Consider the following 17,931-nt stretch of genomic DNA (forward strand, 5'->3'; position numbering starts at 1 on the left):
TTGGTGGTCAAGAGTCATAAGGAGGCCAAAGCAGTTTGAGAGGTCTGATTGGCACTCAAGGTTAAATAAAGTAAATATTAAGGTCAGAGCAGTTTACCATAGCTCCGCCCTGTGACCCCAGCACCAGCACCGTAGCCCCGCCCTGCGATCCCAGCACTGTAGCCCCGCCCTGCGATCCCAGCACCGTAGCTCCGCCCTGCGATCCCAGCACTGTAGCCCCGCCCTGCGATCCCAGCACTGTAGCCCCGCCCTGCGATCCCAGCACTGTAGCCCCGCCCTGCGATCCCAGCACCGTAGCTCCGCCCTGCGATCCCAGCACCGTAGCTCCGCCCTGCGATCCCAGCACCGTAGCTCCGCCCTGCGATCCCAACACTGTAGCTCCTCCCTGCCATCCCAACCCAGAAGAAGCCTGGAGAAGAGAATCACCATAAATTTGAATCACAGTAGATTCAACTAATCTGGGATTACTGGCTAGGGAGAGCTCTGAGTGAGGTTTTTGTTTGTTTGTTTGTTTGTTTGTTTTTCAAAATAAGCCAGGAAAGCGGCAGGATCATTATCTCCAGTGTAGAACTTGCTTTGTCAGGAGGACCAGAGTTGTCAGAGGCTCATACTGGGCATCCCCCAGTGCCTGAGACTCCAGCTTTAAGGGATCAGATACCCTCCTCTGACTTCTGAATACTGGTACTAGTACACACACACACACACACACACACACACACATTTCTAAATCTAGAAAAAGAAGACCAAAGCCCATGCCTGGTAGGGGATACACCTATAATCTCAGTACTGCCATTTCGGATTCAACCTGTACCACCAACTGAGACCTTGTGTAAAATAAAACAGAAAAGTCAGTTGGATCACAACATTGCACATTCCTCTTCCCAGAATGAAGGGGGTGGAGGCTGGAGGGTCAGGAGTTCAAGGTCAACCTTGACTACAGAGAATACATGGAGTTACTTAAGACCTCATCTCCAAACCCAAAAAAAGATTGACGTCACACTGGGGTTATAAATTGGCTTGTTTTTTTTTTTTTTTTTTTTTTTTGCCCAGCATCCACAAAGCCCTGGGTTCAATCCCCTGCATTTTGTAATTATGGCAGCCCAGATCTGTGATTCTAACACTCAGGAGGTTGAGGTGGGGAGATTTGGTTCACCAGAACAGCTAGAGCTACATCATCATCATCATCATCATAAGATACAACCTGAGGTCAAATGTTCTTGGGTAAGGTTTGGGCTTCAGAGGGCAAAGAGGAAGGCTGACAGGGTAAGCTGTGGGTGCTGGCCTTGGGTTAGGAGTGGCTGTACAGAGTTCAGTCCAGGGAGAAAAGATAGCAGTGGTGTACTTGGATCTGATGGGCAGGGGCAGATCTGGGATGCCACCCTGAGACTGAGGTGCACTTGGATCTGATGGGCAGGGGCAGATCTGGGATGCCACCCTGAGGCTGAGGTGAACCTGACATCTTGCTTGCTCCCCACTTCTAGGAGATGCCTCGGTATCACGAGCTGCCCACCCTGGAAGAGCGGTCAGGGCCCCTGCTGCTGGGGGCTACAGGCCTGGGACCTTCTCTTCTGGTGCCTCCAGGACCCAGTGTTGTGGAGGGGGTTTCTCTGGGTCTCGAAGATGAGGAGGAAGATGAGGAGGAGGAAGACTTCCTGGATAAAATCAACCCTATTTATGATGCCCTGTCCTACCCTAGCCCCTCTGACTCCTACCAGAGCAAAGACTTTTTTGTGTCACGGGCCATGTATGTGTGAGGGAGGCACAGGGGCTCTTACCTCTCAACTTTCACCCTTGACCCTTCAGCTTTCCACCAGTGACCTAGGACACTGACTTCCAGAGACAGCAATCACGCATGAAACCCACCTGTGACTTTTTAGTAGCTCCACCATGATGTCCAACCTATGATTTCTGAGGCAGGCAAACCTGCAGAACTAGAAACCTAAAATTTTCACCTCCCAAAGAAGGGAGCTCAAAATATTCTTCTGCACTGCCTGTGTCCCTTTCAAGAACTCCTAAGACTGCTAACTGTTAACCATGGCACTCTCCAAACACTTACATCTCAACCACCCTTAAAGTCCCAAAGAATCCCGATCTTCCACTGGTCCTCAGACATTAGGATCCCAACAGATATGCAAGAAAGGGATCAGGGGCTCCCTGCTGCTCAGACCTGAGCCCTCCAGGCAGCAGAAGCTCACCTGGTCCTTCCCCGCCCTGCTCCCCAAAGGTGAAAAAGGAGAGGATTCCCCAGTGTAAGACCTCCCCACTCCTGCAGGCAGGAATCTCAGGGTTCGCACCCTCTCCTCATCTCCCAGCACCCCAGTTCCTGTCTCCAGAGCATGAATTCCAGGTCCAGTGCTGGAGGGGAGAGCCTAACGCAAGTGTGCCTTGCCACCCCAAGTTTGGGAAAATCTGTTTTTATCTCGACGACTACTGAATTCTTTTAACCCTTACCCAGTGAGATGAGAACTACACATTCCTCTTTAGGGGATGGTGTGTGTGTGATGGAGAATCTGGGCATCTGGGTTGGGAATATTATTTTGTAAGCATTTCCTATATAATATGAGTTTATACTTTGATAAAGTCTTGTGTTTTCTGTGAGATGTGAAAGAGTGGGGTAGCACGTGAAGGAAATGAATGAGGGCTGTCCGTGACCTGTAAGTCAATACAGAATAGATTCCCCTCCCAAAAAAAAGTCAAAAGATGCTCCAGAAATTAATGAGTAATAAGAAAAACCACATCAACTAAAAGAAAAATGATAGGTATGCAAGAGATGCCTAAGGTCATGGGGTAAATAATATTTTAAAAGAAGCCCCCAAGGCGTGATGGGTAATGAAGCTAAACGAATGAGCCAGAGGCAAAGCTGTAAAAAACAGGAGCCTTGGGCATAATGGGTAATGGCCAGAAGGCTAAAGATCCCAAGGTGGTTAATTAGACAAAGGCCAGAAGGATGGTCAAAGTGAACAGGCAGAAATGGGCTGAGCCGAGTCTCGGGATTGAAGCGCAATGAATGGGGGAAAGAATGCTGGGTAATGGGAAAGGAATGAATGGGCCAAAGATAGAAGCCACAGTGACGCAAGGAGCAAACAGCATGATGGGTAAAAAAGGGGGGCGGGTTCAAGGCAGCTGTTGCCTTAATGGAGAAAGCTGGCATTGTGGGTAAGTAGATGCGAGCCAGTTTTCACAGAAGTGGTTTGAAACTTTCCCGAGGCACTGTGGGAAGGGGCAACACTTCCGGCTTTTCAGTCGGAGACCCTGCCTCTCCACCGCGGTGCCTTTTGGGAGGCGAGAACTGACCTTGCTGCCTAGCAGCGTCTGCAGCGCAACGCACCTCTAACAATGTCCTTTGACCCCGGCACTTTAGCCAATGAGAGACCTATCATAACGTCACCACGGTCGGCCCACAGACATACTGTAGCCAATTAGAATGCAAGATGAGCCAAAGCCTACCAATGGTCACAACATCTTCTGGGGCGGGGCTCCGCGCCCCCAAGAGGAGGGCGGGGCAATGAACAAGTAGGCGTTTCAATACCTGTGATATCGACAAATAGCGAACTAGCTCCAGCCCCGCGGCGTTGAGAACCAATGGGCACAGGATACACAAGCCAATAGGAAAGTAGAGGAAACTGCGCCGACTGATTTTTGACTAAGAACCAATAGAAATGGGTGGTTCAAAGAGAAGGGTGGAACTTCCTTTCAAATCTCCAATAGACTGTTTTATTTTTAGGGCGGTGGGCGGATCTAAGAAAACTCCGAACCAATAGGTTCCATGGGGCGGGGAAACAGCGGCGGCGGCGGCAGTGGGTTTGGTTGCGCATAGCGCACGGGGTAGAAGCGGATCCCAGGCCGGGAACAGGCGCCGCAGCCGCCGCCAGTGAGAACCGAGTCCGCGCTGGGTGGGAAGTGCCTGAGGTCTCATCCGGGGGTGTGCGTGTGGCCCCTGACCCCTGCCCTCTGACCTTTCCCCTCGCAGATACCATGGGGAACGTGTTGGCTGCTAGCTCTCCGCCCGCAGGGCCACCACCGCCTCCTACGCCGTCCCTCGTGGGGTTGCCGCCGCCGCCTCCTTCGCCTCCTGGCTTCACGCTGCCGCCTCTTGGAGGCGGCCTGGGCACTGGGTCAAGCGCTGGCCGCGGTTCGGAACGGACTCCCGGGGCTGCGGCCAGCGGCACTGCGGCGGCCTCGAACGATGGGAACTGCGGCTGCCTACCCAACCCGGGGACGTTCGAAGAGTGTCACCGGAAGTGCAAGGGTGAGGGGCGCCTGTCCCGCACCGCCTGAGGGACAAGGAAAGACCCCGGGAGGATTGGCGCGCATCGTTGTAATCACTGAACAGAACGTTGGGAGCTGAGGATGGGATGAGGGGGGACCTTGAACTTGGGGGGACTCCCAACTGCGATCAGATGTTGAACTCCTTGGGGAAGAATGCCACAGCAGGATAGAGAGAGAAGTCTTAAGGCACTGAGAGCCAGGACCAACCCCACCAAGACTTAGTGTAATCAGAAAAGGAATTATAGCCCAAGGTCACGGTGTCAAGAAGTGTCCCCCAATGTTCTTGTGAGAGGTTCAATCCAAGGGATCTGGATCCTAGCCTAAGATCATCTTGACATTTTGATCATAATAGGGGTACACTTCTTATTCTTGATACTCAAGTATGTGTTAACTTACTGAGAACAGTTCTGTGTGGTGGGAACTGTAAGCATGAGAAGTTTGGCAAGAAAGTGAGTTTCCTAAGTTCAGGTGACTTCACTGGGTTTAAAACATGAAAGGGCCTGGCCCCATCCAGTAGGCTGAGGCTCCTCTAGTGGGATTTCTTAATTGATTGATTAGTTGGTTAGTTAGTGAGATCTGAGTCTCTGGAGAGAGCTTGGGATGAGAGGGAAAGAATTTGGGGCGTGACAGCATCTTTCTTCTGCAGAGCTATTTCCGGTTCAGATGGAAGGTGTCAAACTTACAGTCAACAAAGGGTTGAGCAACCGCTTCCAGGTGAGCCTTTCTGGTGCCTTGACCCTCTGGAGGTCACAACAGCCATACTCCTCCATGCATGCAGATCCCCTCAGTCTCTTTAGGCCTGGGCTTTTTGGTGGGTAGCAAGATTCAGATAGCACCCCAGTGGCACCGCTGGCCAGGGCAGAGGCAGGAAGATCTTACATCCCAGACCCTGTATCAAAACATAAAAGGCAAACTAGCAGCAAGACTCATACAATCCAGGTTGACTACTCAGGAGTGGGAGAGATAGGGTTTAGGGGCCCAGAATTCTTACTGTGCAAAGTCAAGCAGTGTGGAGCCCACCCTGGCCCAACTTTTCTCACTAGGAAACCTTAATCTTGTCGGGTCAGGCCTGGTGTTTTGTTGGAACCCTGGGCATTGATGCTGCTAACCGTGGCCTGCCACCTGGTGTCAACTACCCAGCCCCACACCTCTAGTTTGCACGCCCAGCCATCGCCAAGACCCCACCGCTCACTCTTTTCTCCCAGGTAACCCACACAGTAGCCCTCGGCACAATTGGGGAGTCCAACTACCACTTCGGGGTCACATATGTGGGGACGAAGCAGCTGAGTCCCACAGAGGTAAGGTTCCTTTAGTCATTCTAAGGGTGACAGACTCGAGGGCTTTGGAGGAGGTTCTGAGGGGAAGGTGTGAGCAGCTGAGGGCCGTGGAGGCACTGGTACATGGTGATTCCTTCTTGCAGAAATATCCCTAGCATACTGTTCTTTGTCTGGGCCTGGGTTGGGTGATGCTGGGGGTATGGGGCTGGGTGGGAGGACAACTTAGTGATGACCAGGATGCTTGGAACCACACTCAGCACCTGGAATGGCAAGCTCTTTGCCTGAGTGCTCTCTAGGGGGCACTAGAGAGCTATAGAAATTTGGCGAGGAAGAAACAGGGTCATAGGGGTGCTTCGGGTATGTTCCCCAGGGGATGATGGACAGTGGGGTGTGGAGCTGGGTGGGAGTGGGAAGACATATGAGTTAGATCTCTTCTTTTGTTTCCTTTTTCTTTCTTTTTAATTGGCGTTTGCGGACACACTGAGCTGTGGCTGAGGCTGTCCACCTCCCCAGAGTGCTGACATTGCGGGCCTAAGTCCTCAGGTCTAGTTTCATCTGGTGCCGGGACTCGAACCTGGACAGACTAGACAAGCATTCCCACTGACTGATACATCCTTAGCACTTTTGTGTGTGGACTGTGCATGTGTGTGGAGGCAAGCTCACAGGACCCACCATCTCCACAGGCTTAGAGTGACAGCGTGTGCAGCCATACATGATATTTATACCATGTCGATGCATGTACCAGGGATTTGAATATGGGTTCTCATGCTTGCAGGCAGGAGTGCTCTTAGTTCATACCTACCCGAGCCCTTCCTGGACTCAGACGCTATGTAAACCATCCTTCCTGCCTGTCTCTCAAGTGCTGGCTGGGATTAAATATGTGCCACCATGCCTACTACTCTTTTGTTTTTAAATCTCACTACAGTCTTTCACCTCCACTAGCAAGCAGATCAGCCAGGAGTGAAAGCCTCCTCGGGAGCTGCGTTAGAGTAGCAGGGGTGCCTGTGTGGCACTCCCTGTCTGTCACAGGGCCCTGGCTTTTCAGGAAAGGCCTGAGCTGCACGTGGAATTGCATTTGTTTCTGTAGCGGGGAGGCCTGTGGAGGACAGAGGATAACTTCTCTCCTTCCTCCTTGTGTGCTCTGAGGCTTGAACTGCTGTCCTCAGTCTTGGTGACAAGTACCCTTCCTACTGCGCCACCTTGTTGGCCCCTTGAGTGTGTTTGAAGAGTGGAGCAGGTCGGTATCTGAGAGTCAAGGCTGTGACATGGCTTGGAGGTGGTGATGTGTGGAACCGTAGGCAGTTCTGTCAGGGAGGCCAGGCGGGAGGAACAGAAGCCCACCATGGGGCTCGTATGTTGTCAGCCAGAAATCAGAGCCCGCCTAGAGCCAGCTGGGTGCCCTGACACATGCCTCTCATCCTAGCGCTGGGGAAAGCTGTGGCAGGAGAAGGTCCAGGCCACATAGCAAGACCCAAAGTACAGACCTGTAATCCACCACTCAGGAGGTCAGGGCGGTGCAGATAGTCACCTGGGGAGAGGAGCTTCCGCTGAGAAAACGCTGCCAGCAGATTGGGGCCACTTTCTTAGAGGGACGATGGATGGGGAAGGCCAGACTCATCGTGGGCAGTGCTGGCCCCTAGGCTGGTCAGTGAGTTGCAGCTCTCCATGGCCTCAGCCTCCACGTTCCTGCATTGAGTTCCTGCCCTGACTTCCCTCAGTAATGGACCGTGGTGTGGAACTATAACCTGAAGGAAGGCTTTGCTTCCACGGTCAGCTTCTGGTCCTGGTGCTTGTCCCAGCAATAGAGCCTCTAGTTAGTTAGCTAATTAGCTAGTTAGTTAGATAGTTTCAGGCCACCCTGGGCAACCAAAACCCTGTCCCCCACCACCTCCCCCCAAAAAAAGGCAGCTCAGTGTACCTGGACTGTCTGCCTAGCTGTGGGGTTCACAACCCAGTAGCTCCAGGGGCAGTGTGTCGCTTAAACAATGACCCGTGTGGGTGTGACGTAAGCACTGAGAAGGCTCCCTGGTGGGATGATGCCAGTGTGGTTGGTGCTCAACCTCTGCCCTTCCCTCTGTCCCGCAGGCGTTCCCCGTGCTGGTGGGTGACATGGACAACAGTGGCAGCCTCAATGCGCAGATCATCCACCAGCTGAGCCCAGGCCTCAGGTCCAAGATGGCCATCCAGGTGAGTCATTCTTGGATGTGGCCTGTCACCCCCACAGGTGCTCCCTCACCCATGCTCACACCACCCCTCCCCCACAGACCCAGCAGTCCAAGTTCGTGAACTGGCAGGTAGATGGCGAGTACCGTGGCTCCGACTTCACAGCTGCTGTCACCCTGGGCAACCCAGATGTCTTGGTGGGTTCAGGTAAGAGGTGGGGGGGCTCACTGGCTCATGAAGCCTTGATCCCGATCCTCTTTTCCCACGAGGCACCTGGTTTTGCCTCTGAGGTGGCCGGTAGAAGTGGCTTCAGATCCTTGTGCAGAGACTAGTTTGTGGTCCCAGCACTCACAAGGCTGGGCTGGGGCAGTCATGAGTCCGGCAGCCTGAGCTGTGAATCCCTCTCAAAAAATAAGATAAATAAATAAACAACAACGCCAGGGATGGCCACACCTGTAATCTCAGGACTGGGGAGGGTCAAAGATAGATGCTGGATCCCTGTGGGGGAGGGGTGCCCACTTTTTTTAACTTTTGGCGAGTGTGTGCGTGTGTGTGTGTGTGTGTGTGTGTGTGTTTGCCTACAATATGTGTGCGGGTGTGCACATTCATATGTGTGTTGCCCTCAGGGGCCAGCAGAGCATATTCAGTCCCTTGAGGCTGGAATCGCATACTGCTGCCTTGGATGCTGGTGATACCTAGATCTTCTGAAAGCACCACCAGTGCTCCTAACTGCTGGCCATTGTTCTGGCCTGGCGGACATGCCTTTAGGCCCAGCACCGGGGAGGCAGAGGCACTAGAGCGCCTCAGTTGAAGACCAGCCTGGTCTGCATAGACTATTTCTGGAATGACCATGGTGATGCAGGCCTGTCACTCCAAGCTCAGGAGGACTTGTGCAACACCATGCCCAGTGCAACAGTGGGAAGAATTGAATTTGTTTGGCCTTAGAGACCCAGAGGGTCTCTGATTTGTCCTGGCAGTGGGACACGACAGCAAGTGGCAGGCCTAGCAGCAGAAGCAGGAGAAACTACTAGAAATAACCTTAGCTTTGAAACTTCTAGGTCTGCCCCCAGTAACGTATTACTTCAAGCAGGCTGTGCCCAGGACTCTCCAAACTACCCCAACTGGGATGCCGGTGTTACAATGCCTGAGACAGGGTGGCTCTCACTCAGACCAGACACCTGGGTTAGTAGGTAGGGAGAGCCTGGGTCACCAAGACAACAGTAAATGATGGCATGTGATGGGAATAAAGATGGCAGGTGGTACCGTGCTAAGCTTCCTGGATTCCATCCTCGTGGTGTGCCGTCAGGCGGTGACCATCCTTGGACTGCTGCTGTCAGCTCAGCTATGTGCACCTTAGTGACGCTGGGGAAGCGTGGTGGACTCTTGCCTTATAGGGTCGGGCATGTCCTAAGTACCGGTGACGGAAGTGTTCATAGTATACCTACCTGTGGTACCTGGACTTAGGTCTTGATGATGGAACAGGGCACGGTATGGCCATGTGCAGACAGAAAGATAAGCCAGGCCGAGATGGGCACAGATGATTCTTGACGTCTGGCCCCGCTGCGCTTCTCTCTGCTCCTCCTTGGTGCTGTACAGGAGTTGCTGATTGCCTGTCCACCATTGTCTGCAACTGTACCGAGCCTGCCACATAGGGTGTACTTGAGCGTTGACGGTGAGATAGAGGACAGAAAACTTGAGTCCACCTCTGGGGAGTGACCGTCCCAGCATGGACCTCGAGATACAAAGCACACAGGGTTGTGAGATGTAGACTGGGGTGAGGGTTGCCTAGACCCACCAGTGAGGTGCTCGTGGAGTGGTGAGGGATAGAGTGCTTGCAAAGCTCTGGGTTATGGTCCCAGTACCATAAAATATTGCTTTGTTCTGTTTTGCAAGACAGGGTTTCGATGTGTAGTCCTGGATCTTGCTCTGTAGACCAGACTGGCCTCCAACTCAAAAACAACCACCTGCCTCTACCTCCAGAGTGCTGGGATTAAAGGTGTGCGCCACCATGCCTGGCTCTTGTTTTGTTTTTAGGACTGGCCCAGAACTTAACTGAGTTCTTACCTGCCTTTCTCCTGAGTGATATGATCAGAGTAAACAACTTTACCCAAAGCAAGTATTCTATTCGTACAGTGCAAGTCTTACTAATAGGATAAGTCACACGTTAAGCAAGTTCCAATGATTGAATACTTTTGTGGGGGTGGATTTTTTTTTTTTTTTTTTTCATTCCATTTCTCTGTAGCCCTGGCTGTCCTGGAACTCACTCTGCAGACCAGACTGGCCTCAAATTCAGAGATTTCTCTCCTCTGCCTCCCAAGTGCCACATTTGAAGGTGTGCACCACCACTGCCCAGCACTGGTTGCTGCTTTGTGTTTTGACTTTGTTTATCGTTGTGTGTCACTGCATGGAAGTCAGAGGACAACTTTCAGGAGCTGAATCTCCTTTCACTGCAGGTACCAGGAATGGTATCAGCTCTGTTTGATCTCTGATGGCTTCTGACAGGGCCACCTCTCCTACTGCAGTAAGCCAGACAGCTGCCAAACGCTAAGGCCTCACCTGCACATTGCATAGTGGCTGGAAGTCATTCTAGATGCATTTAGCCAGAGATAAGCACACACACCTTTAGGACAACCAGAGCTGCACAGAGAAACCCTGTCTCAAAGACAAATCAGCTTTGAGCAGGCTGGGACCTGGTGGGACTTATATTCTGCCTTCCTCCACAGAGACCCAGCCTGCCTGAGGCCAGCTCTTATCTTGGCTCTTACTAACCTTGCATTCTCCATTTGGATGAGTCTAGTCCCTCTGAGTCACCTAGGTTCGTCCATTTGCTTGAAGAGCATGATTCTGTTGATCACTTCTGAACTGCCAGGCTTCCTGTTCTTTTTTTTTTTTTTTTTTTTTAAGATTTATTTATTTTATGTATATGAGCACACTGTAGCTGTCAGACACACCAGAAGAGGGCATCAGATCTCATTACAGATGGTTGTGAGCCACCATGTGGTTGCTGGGAATTGAACTCAGGACCTCTGGAAGAGCAGTCAGTGCTCTTAACCACTGAGCCACCTCTCCAGCCCAGGCTTCCTGTTCTTAATCTTTTTGCAGTGCTAAAGATGGCAGCCAGGGCCTCAGTAAGCATACCAGGCAATCTCTCCACTGATTCCCCAGCCCCTCACTGGGGGGTTCTAGGCAGGGGCTCTTCTACTGATGGGCTGCACTAAAATCAAACATTTCTAGGCTTTCAGCCTTAGGACATGACTTTGGCCAGACTGTTCTTGGATGTGTAGGCATATGTAGACAGGCCTTCCAAGTTTACCCATCAGAAACATTTTCATACCTTGCAGGAAGACCTCATTTGGGAACTGCTGCTCTGGTCAAAACTCCGATTTTTTGAAAATGGAGACCTGTGAAGATGAGCAGGGTAGAGAAGGCTGGGCATACAGAGCAGCCTGTAACATCAGTTAGAATCAAGCTTTAAGAACTGTGGTGGTGGTGTTCATAGACGACAGGGGTGAGGCTCAGTGATAAAGCCCTCCCTGCTCACCTGAGTACTTGCCTAGCATGTACAGAGCCCTCCACTAAGTCCCTAACAACTAACTAGCCAAAGTGGAATACACCCCAGTACACTCAAGAGAGCATCTTCCAGAGGTCCTGAGTTCAGTTCCCGGCACATAGTGGCTCACAGCCATCTGTAATGGGATCCAGTGCCCTCTTCTGTGTGTCTGAAGGCGGTGACAGTGTACTCATATACATTTTTTGAAGGGGGGTTGTTAGGAACCAGAAGGATTTCACCTCCAGGGTCATCCTGGGCTAATTAATAAGCAAATTTCACAGCAGCATTGATTAGAGATTTCTGGCTCAGCCTAGCTGAGTTTGGCTCACACAAGCAGAAGAATGCCCGCAAGTTCTGAGCTGTCCAGGATTGCAGAGTGAAACCAGCAATAACAGCAGAACAAGGTGGGCGCGCAGCAGGGCTGAGCAGGACAGGCACTTGCTGCCAAGCCTGACTTCCTGAATCTGATTCTCTGGAACACATGGAAGGGAATCAACTCCACAAGTTGTCCTCTGACCCATGCACACCTGTACGCTTGCACAATTAAATGGAGTGGGTGTGCCACATTGAATAGAAGACAGTGTCACACTTAGTAATCCAAACCACTTGGGAGGCCAAGGCAGAAGGATCACCCCAACTTTGAGGCTAGCCAGAGCTCCAGAGTAAGATCCTTTGTTTATGGAAATGGAGTCTCTGCGGACCTGGCTTTCCTGGAACAGAGTATGTAGAGCAGGCTGACCCCAGACTCAAAGATCCACCTCCTTCCGCCTCTATTTCATGTTGAGATAAACACCCATGTTTAATTTCAAGTACCTGTATATTCACTCATAGCTGCCTGGAACTCTAGTTCCAGAATATTCCATATCCTCTTCTGGCCTCTGGGCACTAGGTGTCATAGAGACATAGGTACAGGCAGAACACCCACTACACATAAATGCAGAAAATAAAAAAAAATTTATTATTTTTTTTCTTACAACTTTAAAGAAGAGAAATACATATACAGATTTTTAAAAGCATTTTGGCAATTCTTTTAGAGGTTAGCATGCATTGAAATCCCACTAGTTACCATAAGCATAAAGTACATGTAGAACAAAATGTAACATGGAGACAGAGTTTTCTTGGTGTATATAGATTAAACATAATGATCTTTGAATACCAAAAATTGCCACAAGGCTATATTCCTAGCTATTGGATTATTAATGATTTAAGGTCTAGGAGTACCACACTCAGAGGGTGCTCTATACACTTACTTTTTTTTCCTAAGAAGGACTGAGACTTTCACTATTTGGCCTTTGTTATTTTTGAGCTTCATACGGCCTGTGAGTTGTTTCTGGGTTATTCAGAGCTTTCTGGGGCTAGTATCCAATTACCAGTGACTGGATATTGTGTCTGCTCTTTTGTGAGTGGGTTACCTCACTCAGGATGATATTCTCTAGATGCTTCCGTTTTCCTAGGAAGAAAATAACATTTTTAAGCCCTAGTTAAGATCAGTGTTGGGCTATGGTGGTACTTCTAACCTGCTTTATGTTGGGCTGGGACAGAGCCTTGTACTCAAGGCAGGCCTGGGCCACATGGTGGGATGCTGGCTCAGTCAAAGGCCCCGCACACTCCTAAGAGGAACCATTGTAATTCAGAGCCTTCAAGTTCAGCCCACTTAGGAGAGGGCTTGATAGGGCAGGTTACCAGGTGTCCCATAGTGGCTGGCTTTGTTTTCATGCTGCAGCCAACCCTTAGGGCACCATAGTCTGTTGTGAGAAGCCCGGTTATTAAGCACTGGCAGGCTATGGGGGTCCTCAGTGTCTCTGAGATACTCTGTAGTATTGTGAGGTGTGTGGGGAAGGTTTTACCTATGGAGGCTATGGGTAGAGAAATGGCTTTCTTGGTACAGTGGTGACCAGGTTTAAAGTTGTTAGAGATGCACTTGGGGTTGGCTTAGCCCCTACATCTGTGGGGAGGAGACTTCTGCCTTGAACTTGCTATCTGTAGGTGGCCACTCTTGGGACTGTGGTTCTGTTTCCTCTTAATTAGGTGATCTGAGGAAGGCAGGGATTGATTTGATCCTGTTCTGAAGCTAATGGTCCCCTGCTCACTGAGGGAACATTCACACTGGCCCCTGAGCCTATGAACCTGTCTGTCCTACCCATATGAGACTACCGGGAACACACCCACCCAGGCCCCGGCTGGGAACTCTGGGCTCTGCCTCATGTTGCAGGGGGCAGGGAGGACTGGTCCACATGTCCTGCCCACTATTCTGCCAGATGTGCCTTGGGAAAGTTTTTCCAGACATGGTATCATTGTATCCCTGGCTGGCATACTCTCCCAAGACATGGGACAGGTGCGCTTACTGATTCCCGTTCTGTAGGTGGGCCTGCCTTAGCACGCCTGTCTGCCCACCTGGCCTTGAGCTCCTCCCAGGAACCCTTTGCTCTTTGCTTCCCATCTACTCCAATCTTTTAGTTTTTACTTTTCTCTTTTTTCCCCTTTCTTTCCCCATTCTAGGGATAGAATTCAGAGGCCTATGCATGGCAGGCAACTGCTACTGAACTATGCCTCCAATCCCTCCCAGCTCTAAACCTGAGTGGCTCAGAGCTTTTGTTGTATAGAGGAGCCTGCTTCGACATGTTCTGTTGAAGGGTGGCTTGCCTCTGTTCTCCCTAAGTGGTGGCAATTATGTGCTACCTCTTTGAGGGTCTAACCCAAAGACGAGGGGCAAGGAGGGCTGCGTGAACTGTTTACGGTTTAGCAGACAGTAACTGATGGGGAGGTAAGGGCTGACAAGTCTGACCACCCTCTTCTCCTACAGGAATTCTTGTGGCCCACTACCTCCAGAGCATCACACCGTGTCTGGCCCTAGGTGGAGAGCTTGTATACCACCGGCGGCCCGGAGAGGAGGGCACTGTCATGTCTCTAGCTGGGAAATACACACGTGAGCCTGGGGTGCACTTAGGGAGGAGGCTGTGGCCTGTATCTCAGGGTGAGAGGGAAGAGAGCGGGGTTTCCAGATGCCCACATCCCTTGACACCCAGTCCTCACCCAACTCTGCTCTCCTAGTGAACAACTGGTTGGCTACAGTAACGCTGGGCCAGGCAGGCATGCATGCAACATATTACCACAAAGCCAGTGAGCAGGTAAGCTGGAGGGAGTGGCCAGCTGTGAGTCTGGGCTGGGTTTGCTGGTGCTGTTGGTACGCTTAAGCGTCCTGATGGGCAGCTCACATGTGTGGGACCCTCCCTCCCCCAGCTGCAGGTGGGTGTGGAGTTTGAGGCCAGCACCAGGATGCAGGACACCAGTGCCTCCTTCGGGTATCAGCTGGACCTGCCCAAGGCTAACTTCCTCTTCAAAGGTAAGGAAGGCCTCAGTTTCCCTCCTGGAAGAGCCCAGATGTGACTTAGCTGTGTCTGGTAGAGGCCATGGGAAATGTGTTGAACATGTGCTGGGGCTGGGGGTGTGGGGGTTCTGTACACCTCCAAATTATTCTGGGGAGTTTGTCAAACAGTGGGGCACACCCTGGCACATCTAGTAGATGTTGGCGGCCATGCTTTAAGCCCTCTCTTCTGTTCCATCTAGAAAGCTGTCTAGCCCTTCCAGTCACTCTTGCCTCACTTGGGGTTCTTCTATTGCTGTGATGAAACACCATGAGGGTAAACAGCTTGGGGAGAAGAGTTTATTTTGGGTTACAACTGTCAGATCACATGCCTACCACTGAGGAGGAGATGGGGCAGAACTCAAAGCAGGAAACTGAAGGCAAGCTGATGTGGAAGGTCATGGAGGTGTGCTGCTTACTGGCTTGCTCCTTATGGCTTCCTCGGCCTGCTTTTATATCCCCAAGACCATTAGCCTAGGGTGCCCCACTGAAAACAATCTGGGCACTGTCACATCAATCACTAATTAAGGAAATGCCCTACAGACTTGCCTGCTGCCCTGTCTAATGAAGACATATCTGTTGAGGTTCCCATGATCGAATCTCTTGAGTTTGAGGCCAGCCAGGTCTACAGAACAAATTCCAGAACAGCCAGGGCTACACAGAGAAACCCTGTTTGGAAAAAGAGAAAAAGAAAACGGGAAAAAAATGACTGGCTTGTATAAACCCAGACAGCATGCTGGTAGTGACAGCCAGGCTCAGAGCCTCAGTCTGGGCAGTGACCTGGGTTTGTCACACCGGGGTAGTACTGAAGCTTAGAGGATGTTGTGATGGTGTGGAGCAGCCTTGCGATTGTGCCAGGCCAACGGAGTCCGGCCCTCCTTCCTCTGTCCTATTTATTCTCCCTTACCTAGAGACAGAGCTAAGCTTGAGCCCAACTCAAGGGACTATCCCTTTGTGGTCATGGAAGCCACCATTCCCGGGTCCTCAGAGCTGGAGGGTACCAGCTTCACAAGTGACAGGATGTGTACTTGTGGGTCTTTGGCTACCATAGAGGTGGTGACCAGGCACACCAAGCCACCCAGTCTTTGCCCCACTCTTGGCCCACAGGCTCTGTGAACAGTAACTGGATCGTGGGTGCCACGCTGGAGAAGAAGCTTCCGCCCTTGCCCCTGACACTGTCCCTCTGCGCCTTCCTGAACCACCGCAAGAATAAGTTCCTGTGTGGCTTTGGCCTCACCATCGGCTGAGCCCTCCTATCCTTCCTCTGCAGACCACCACTGGGCCGGCTGCCCTCCCCTCCTCTCCCTCTCTCGGGGTTGTGGGAAGGAGGGGACTGCCCCATGCCTGAGGATCCCCAGCACCAGGGGACAGTGTCCGGGGGCCTGGGGTCCCGGAGGGAGTCCTGGGATCTGAAGGGCATTGATTGTGAGCGCCCAGGCAGAGGCGCAGAGGCGACTGTACAGGCTCAGGGAGGAAAGACTTGATGTCCCTGTCCTCCTGAGGGAAGCAGAGGAGCGCCGGGCCGCCTGTCACTTTCCCCTCCACCCCTCCATAGAAATCATGTTTATAAGTTATGGAAAACCGGGACATTTTACAGAAAAAAAAACTTAAAAAACAAAAAATACACATGAAAAAAAAAAAAAACCCAGGGTCTGGGAGGCCTCGGTTTTCTCCGGTTGTTGGCGTGGTTGCCAGCAGGTGGCGCCTAGAGGTCGGAAAGCACAGCAGCACCAGATTTAGAGAAATTTGGCCGAGCATGGTCACACCCTCTGCTCTTGGGGACATACACTGCCCGAACCTCATAGGCCTGGCCTCACTGGGAGGGTGGCTCCAGGTCACTCGCCCCTGTGTAGCCTGGCCCTGGGCGCTAGCTGGCAGAGGACTTTGTCTCTGCAAACAGGGTGGGGGCAGGGGGATGGGGCTCACGAGCCTCCCAGTCCCAAAAGGCTGAGGTGGTAGCATGTGGGAAGGTCAGAGGTCTCAGAAACTTCAGGAAGAATCCAAGTTCCTGGAAGTTGAGCACAATAAGGAAAGTGAGTGGGGAGGAAGGCGCCTTCGGACCTTCCCAGACTGAAACAGGAAATGTGAAGCTTTGTTTTGTTTTTGTTGAAGATGTAACTCTGGGCCTCACGTGTCAGGCAGGTACTGGATCACTAAAGTGCTTTTCCATGGGGGACATTCCAGTCCACTGCTCTGATGTGTGTGGTCACATTCTCAAGTGGGCCACTGCCCTTCACAGCACCCCACGGCAAGGAAAGACTCAAGATGAACTGGCCAATGTCCCTCTGGACAGCAGCACTGAAACGGAACCCTTTCTCCTGGTCTGGAGATAGGAGCTAGCCCTTAGTAACCCCTGAAAGTCCTCTCACCACACCCATCCCTTGCCTGTGTTTTCTGAAGCCAAAGCTAACAGGCCTGGGCCTGGCCAGGCACCCTGTACCCTCGGGACCAGGTGTTCCACCTCTTCCCATCCTGCAGAATCGTGTGTTGCCATGTCTGGTGCCAAACCTTGTTATGAGGCTCCTCATAACATTCCACGTCAACAGCTGAGAACAGGAAGCCTTGTGCAGGCGGTGCTTCTAGCAAGCTTGCTGGTGCTGTGTGGGCCCTTTGCCTTCCCCAGCGGCCCACATACAACTGCTTTCCCACGTTACCTGAGCTTGGGGGATTCCCCCTGCCTCAGCTTTGCGGGTGGCTAGCACATGTGCCTTTTTTTCAAATGTGTGCATTGCAGTTTTGCTTGCCTGTATGCCCATGTGAGGGTGTCAGATCTTGGTGGTAGGAGTTGTGAGCTGCCGTGTGGATGCTGTGATTTGAACCTGGGTCCTGTGGAAATGCAGTCAGTGCTCTTCTGCTTTTATGAGGAAGAAAAGGAAAATACGTGAAAAAAGGCTAAGGCACACGCAGAGGTGCACACCTGCAATCCCAGCATGCCACAGAAGAGGCAGAAGGACCTTTGCAACCTCAAAACAATTTGAACAATGTGCTCGGTAGGGGTCCATCCCCTTCCCAAGGTTACAAATCTGGCAGCCGCTAGAAACAGGACAATAGCATCAACGATTGGATTGCCGGGGCTTGGCTTAATAAATGGTTTCAAATCCATTGGGAGCCACCACCGAACAGCTCCTGAAGTAATGGAGCACGTCCCAGCCCGGGGATAAGGAAAGCTCACCTGTGGCAATCCACAGCTATAGCTAGGGCCAGGATTAAAACTCAGGCTCCACCCCAGAAGCTGAGCGTCTTAACAGACACAGCTCCCCACTCATTTCCATTTGAGCCTCCAGCCCTTTTCCTTACAATGCACCGGA

At 51.7% G+C, this 17,931-nt stretch overlaps 2 protein-coding genes across 3 annotated transcripts in view; both read left to right on the forward strand.

Annotated features, from left to right (window-relative positions):
- Window positions 1-2,501, forward strand: part of NECTIN2 (nectin cell adhesion molecule 2) — a 32,133-nt gene extending 29,632 nt beyond the window's left edge. The window contains exon 9 of the mRNA XM_080909155.1: window positions 1,482-2,501. Coding sequence (XP_080765281.1) covers window positions 1,482-1,754 — 273 coding nt within the window. The 3' untranslated portion in view covers window positions 1,755-2,501. The remainder of the gene's footprint in view (window positions 1-1,481) is intronic.
- A 1,279-nt stretch (window positions 2,502-3,780) lies between these two features.
- TOMM40 (translocase of outer mitochondrial membrane 40) lies at window positions 3,781-16,335 on the forward strand. Of its 2 annotated transcripts, XM_080908728.1 has the most exons (11): window positions 3,781-3,871; window positions 3,971-4,249; window positions 4,916-4,983; window positions 5,475-5,567; window positions 7,632-7,733; window positions 7,811-7,916; window positions 14,063-14,185; window positions 14,311-14,387; window positions 14,500-14,602; window positions 14,827-14,900; window positions 15,731-15,866. In XM_080908728.1, exons 2-10 carry the CDS (start codon window positions 3,976-3,978, stop codon window positions 14,883-14,885), a joined length of 1,005 nt encoding a protein of 334 aa, XP_080764854.1. In that variant the 5' UTR covers window positions 3,781-3,871; window positions 3,971-3,975; the 3' UTR covers window positions 14,886-14,900; window positions 15,731-15,866. The 2 variants fall into 2 exon arrangements, with proteins under 2 accessions (XP_080764854.1, XP_080764853.1); XM_080908727.1 differs by lacking the exon at window positions 14,827-14,900 and having other exon boundaries at window positions 15,731-16,335.
- Window positions 16,336-17,931: the final 1,596 nt, after the last annotated feature.

This window comes from Micromys minutus (genome assembly GCF_963924665.1).
Source record: "Micromys minutus genome assembly, chromosome: 32".
Lineage (NCBI taxonomy): Eukaryota > Metazoa > Chordata > Mammalia > Rodentia > Muridae > Micromys > Micromys minutus.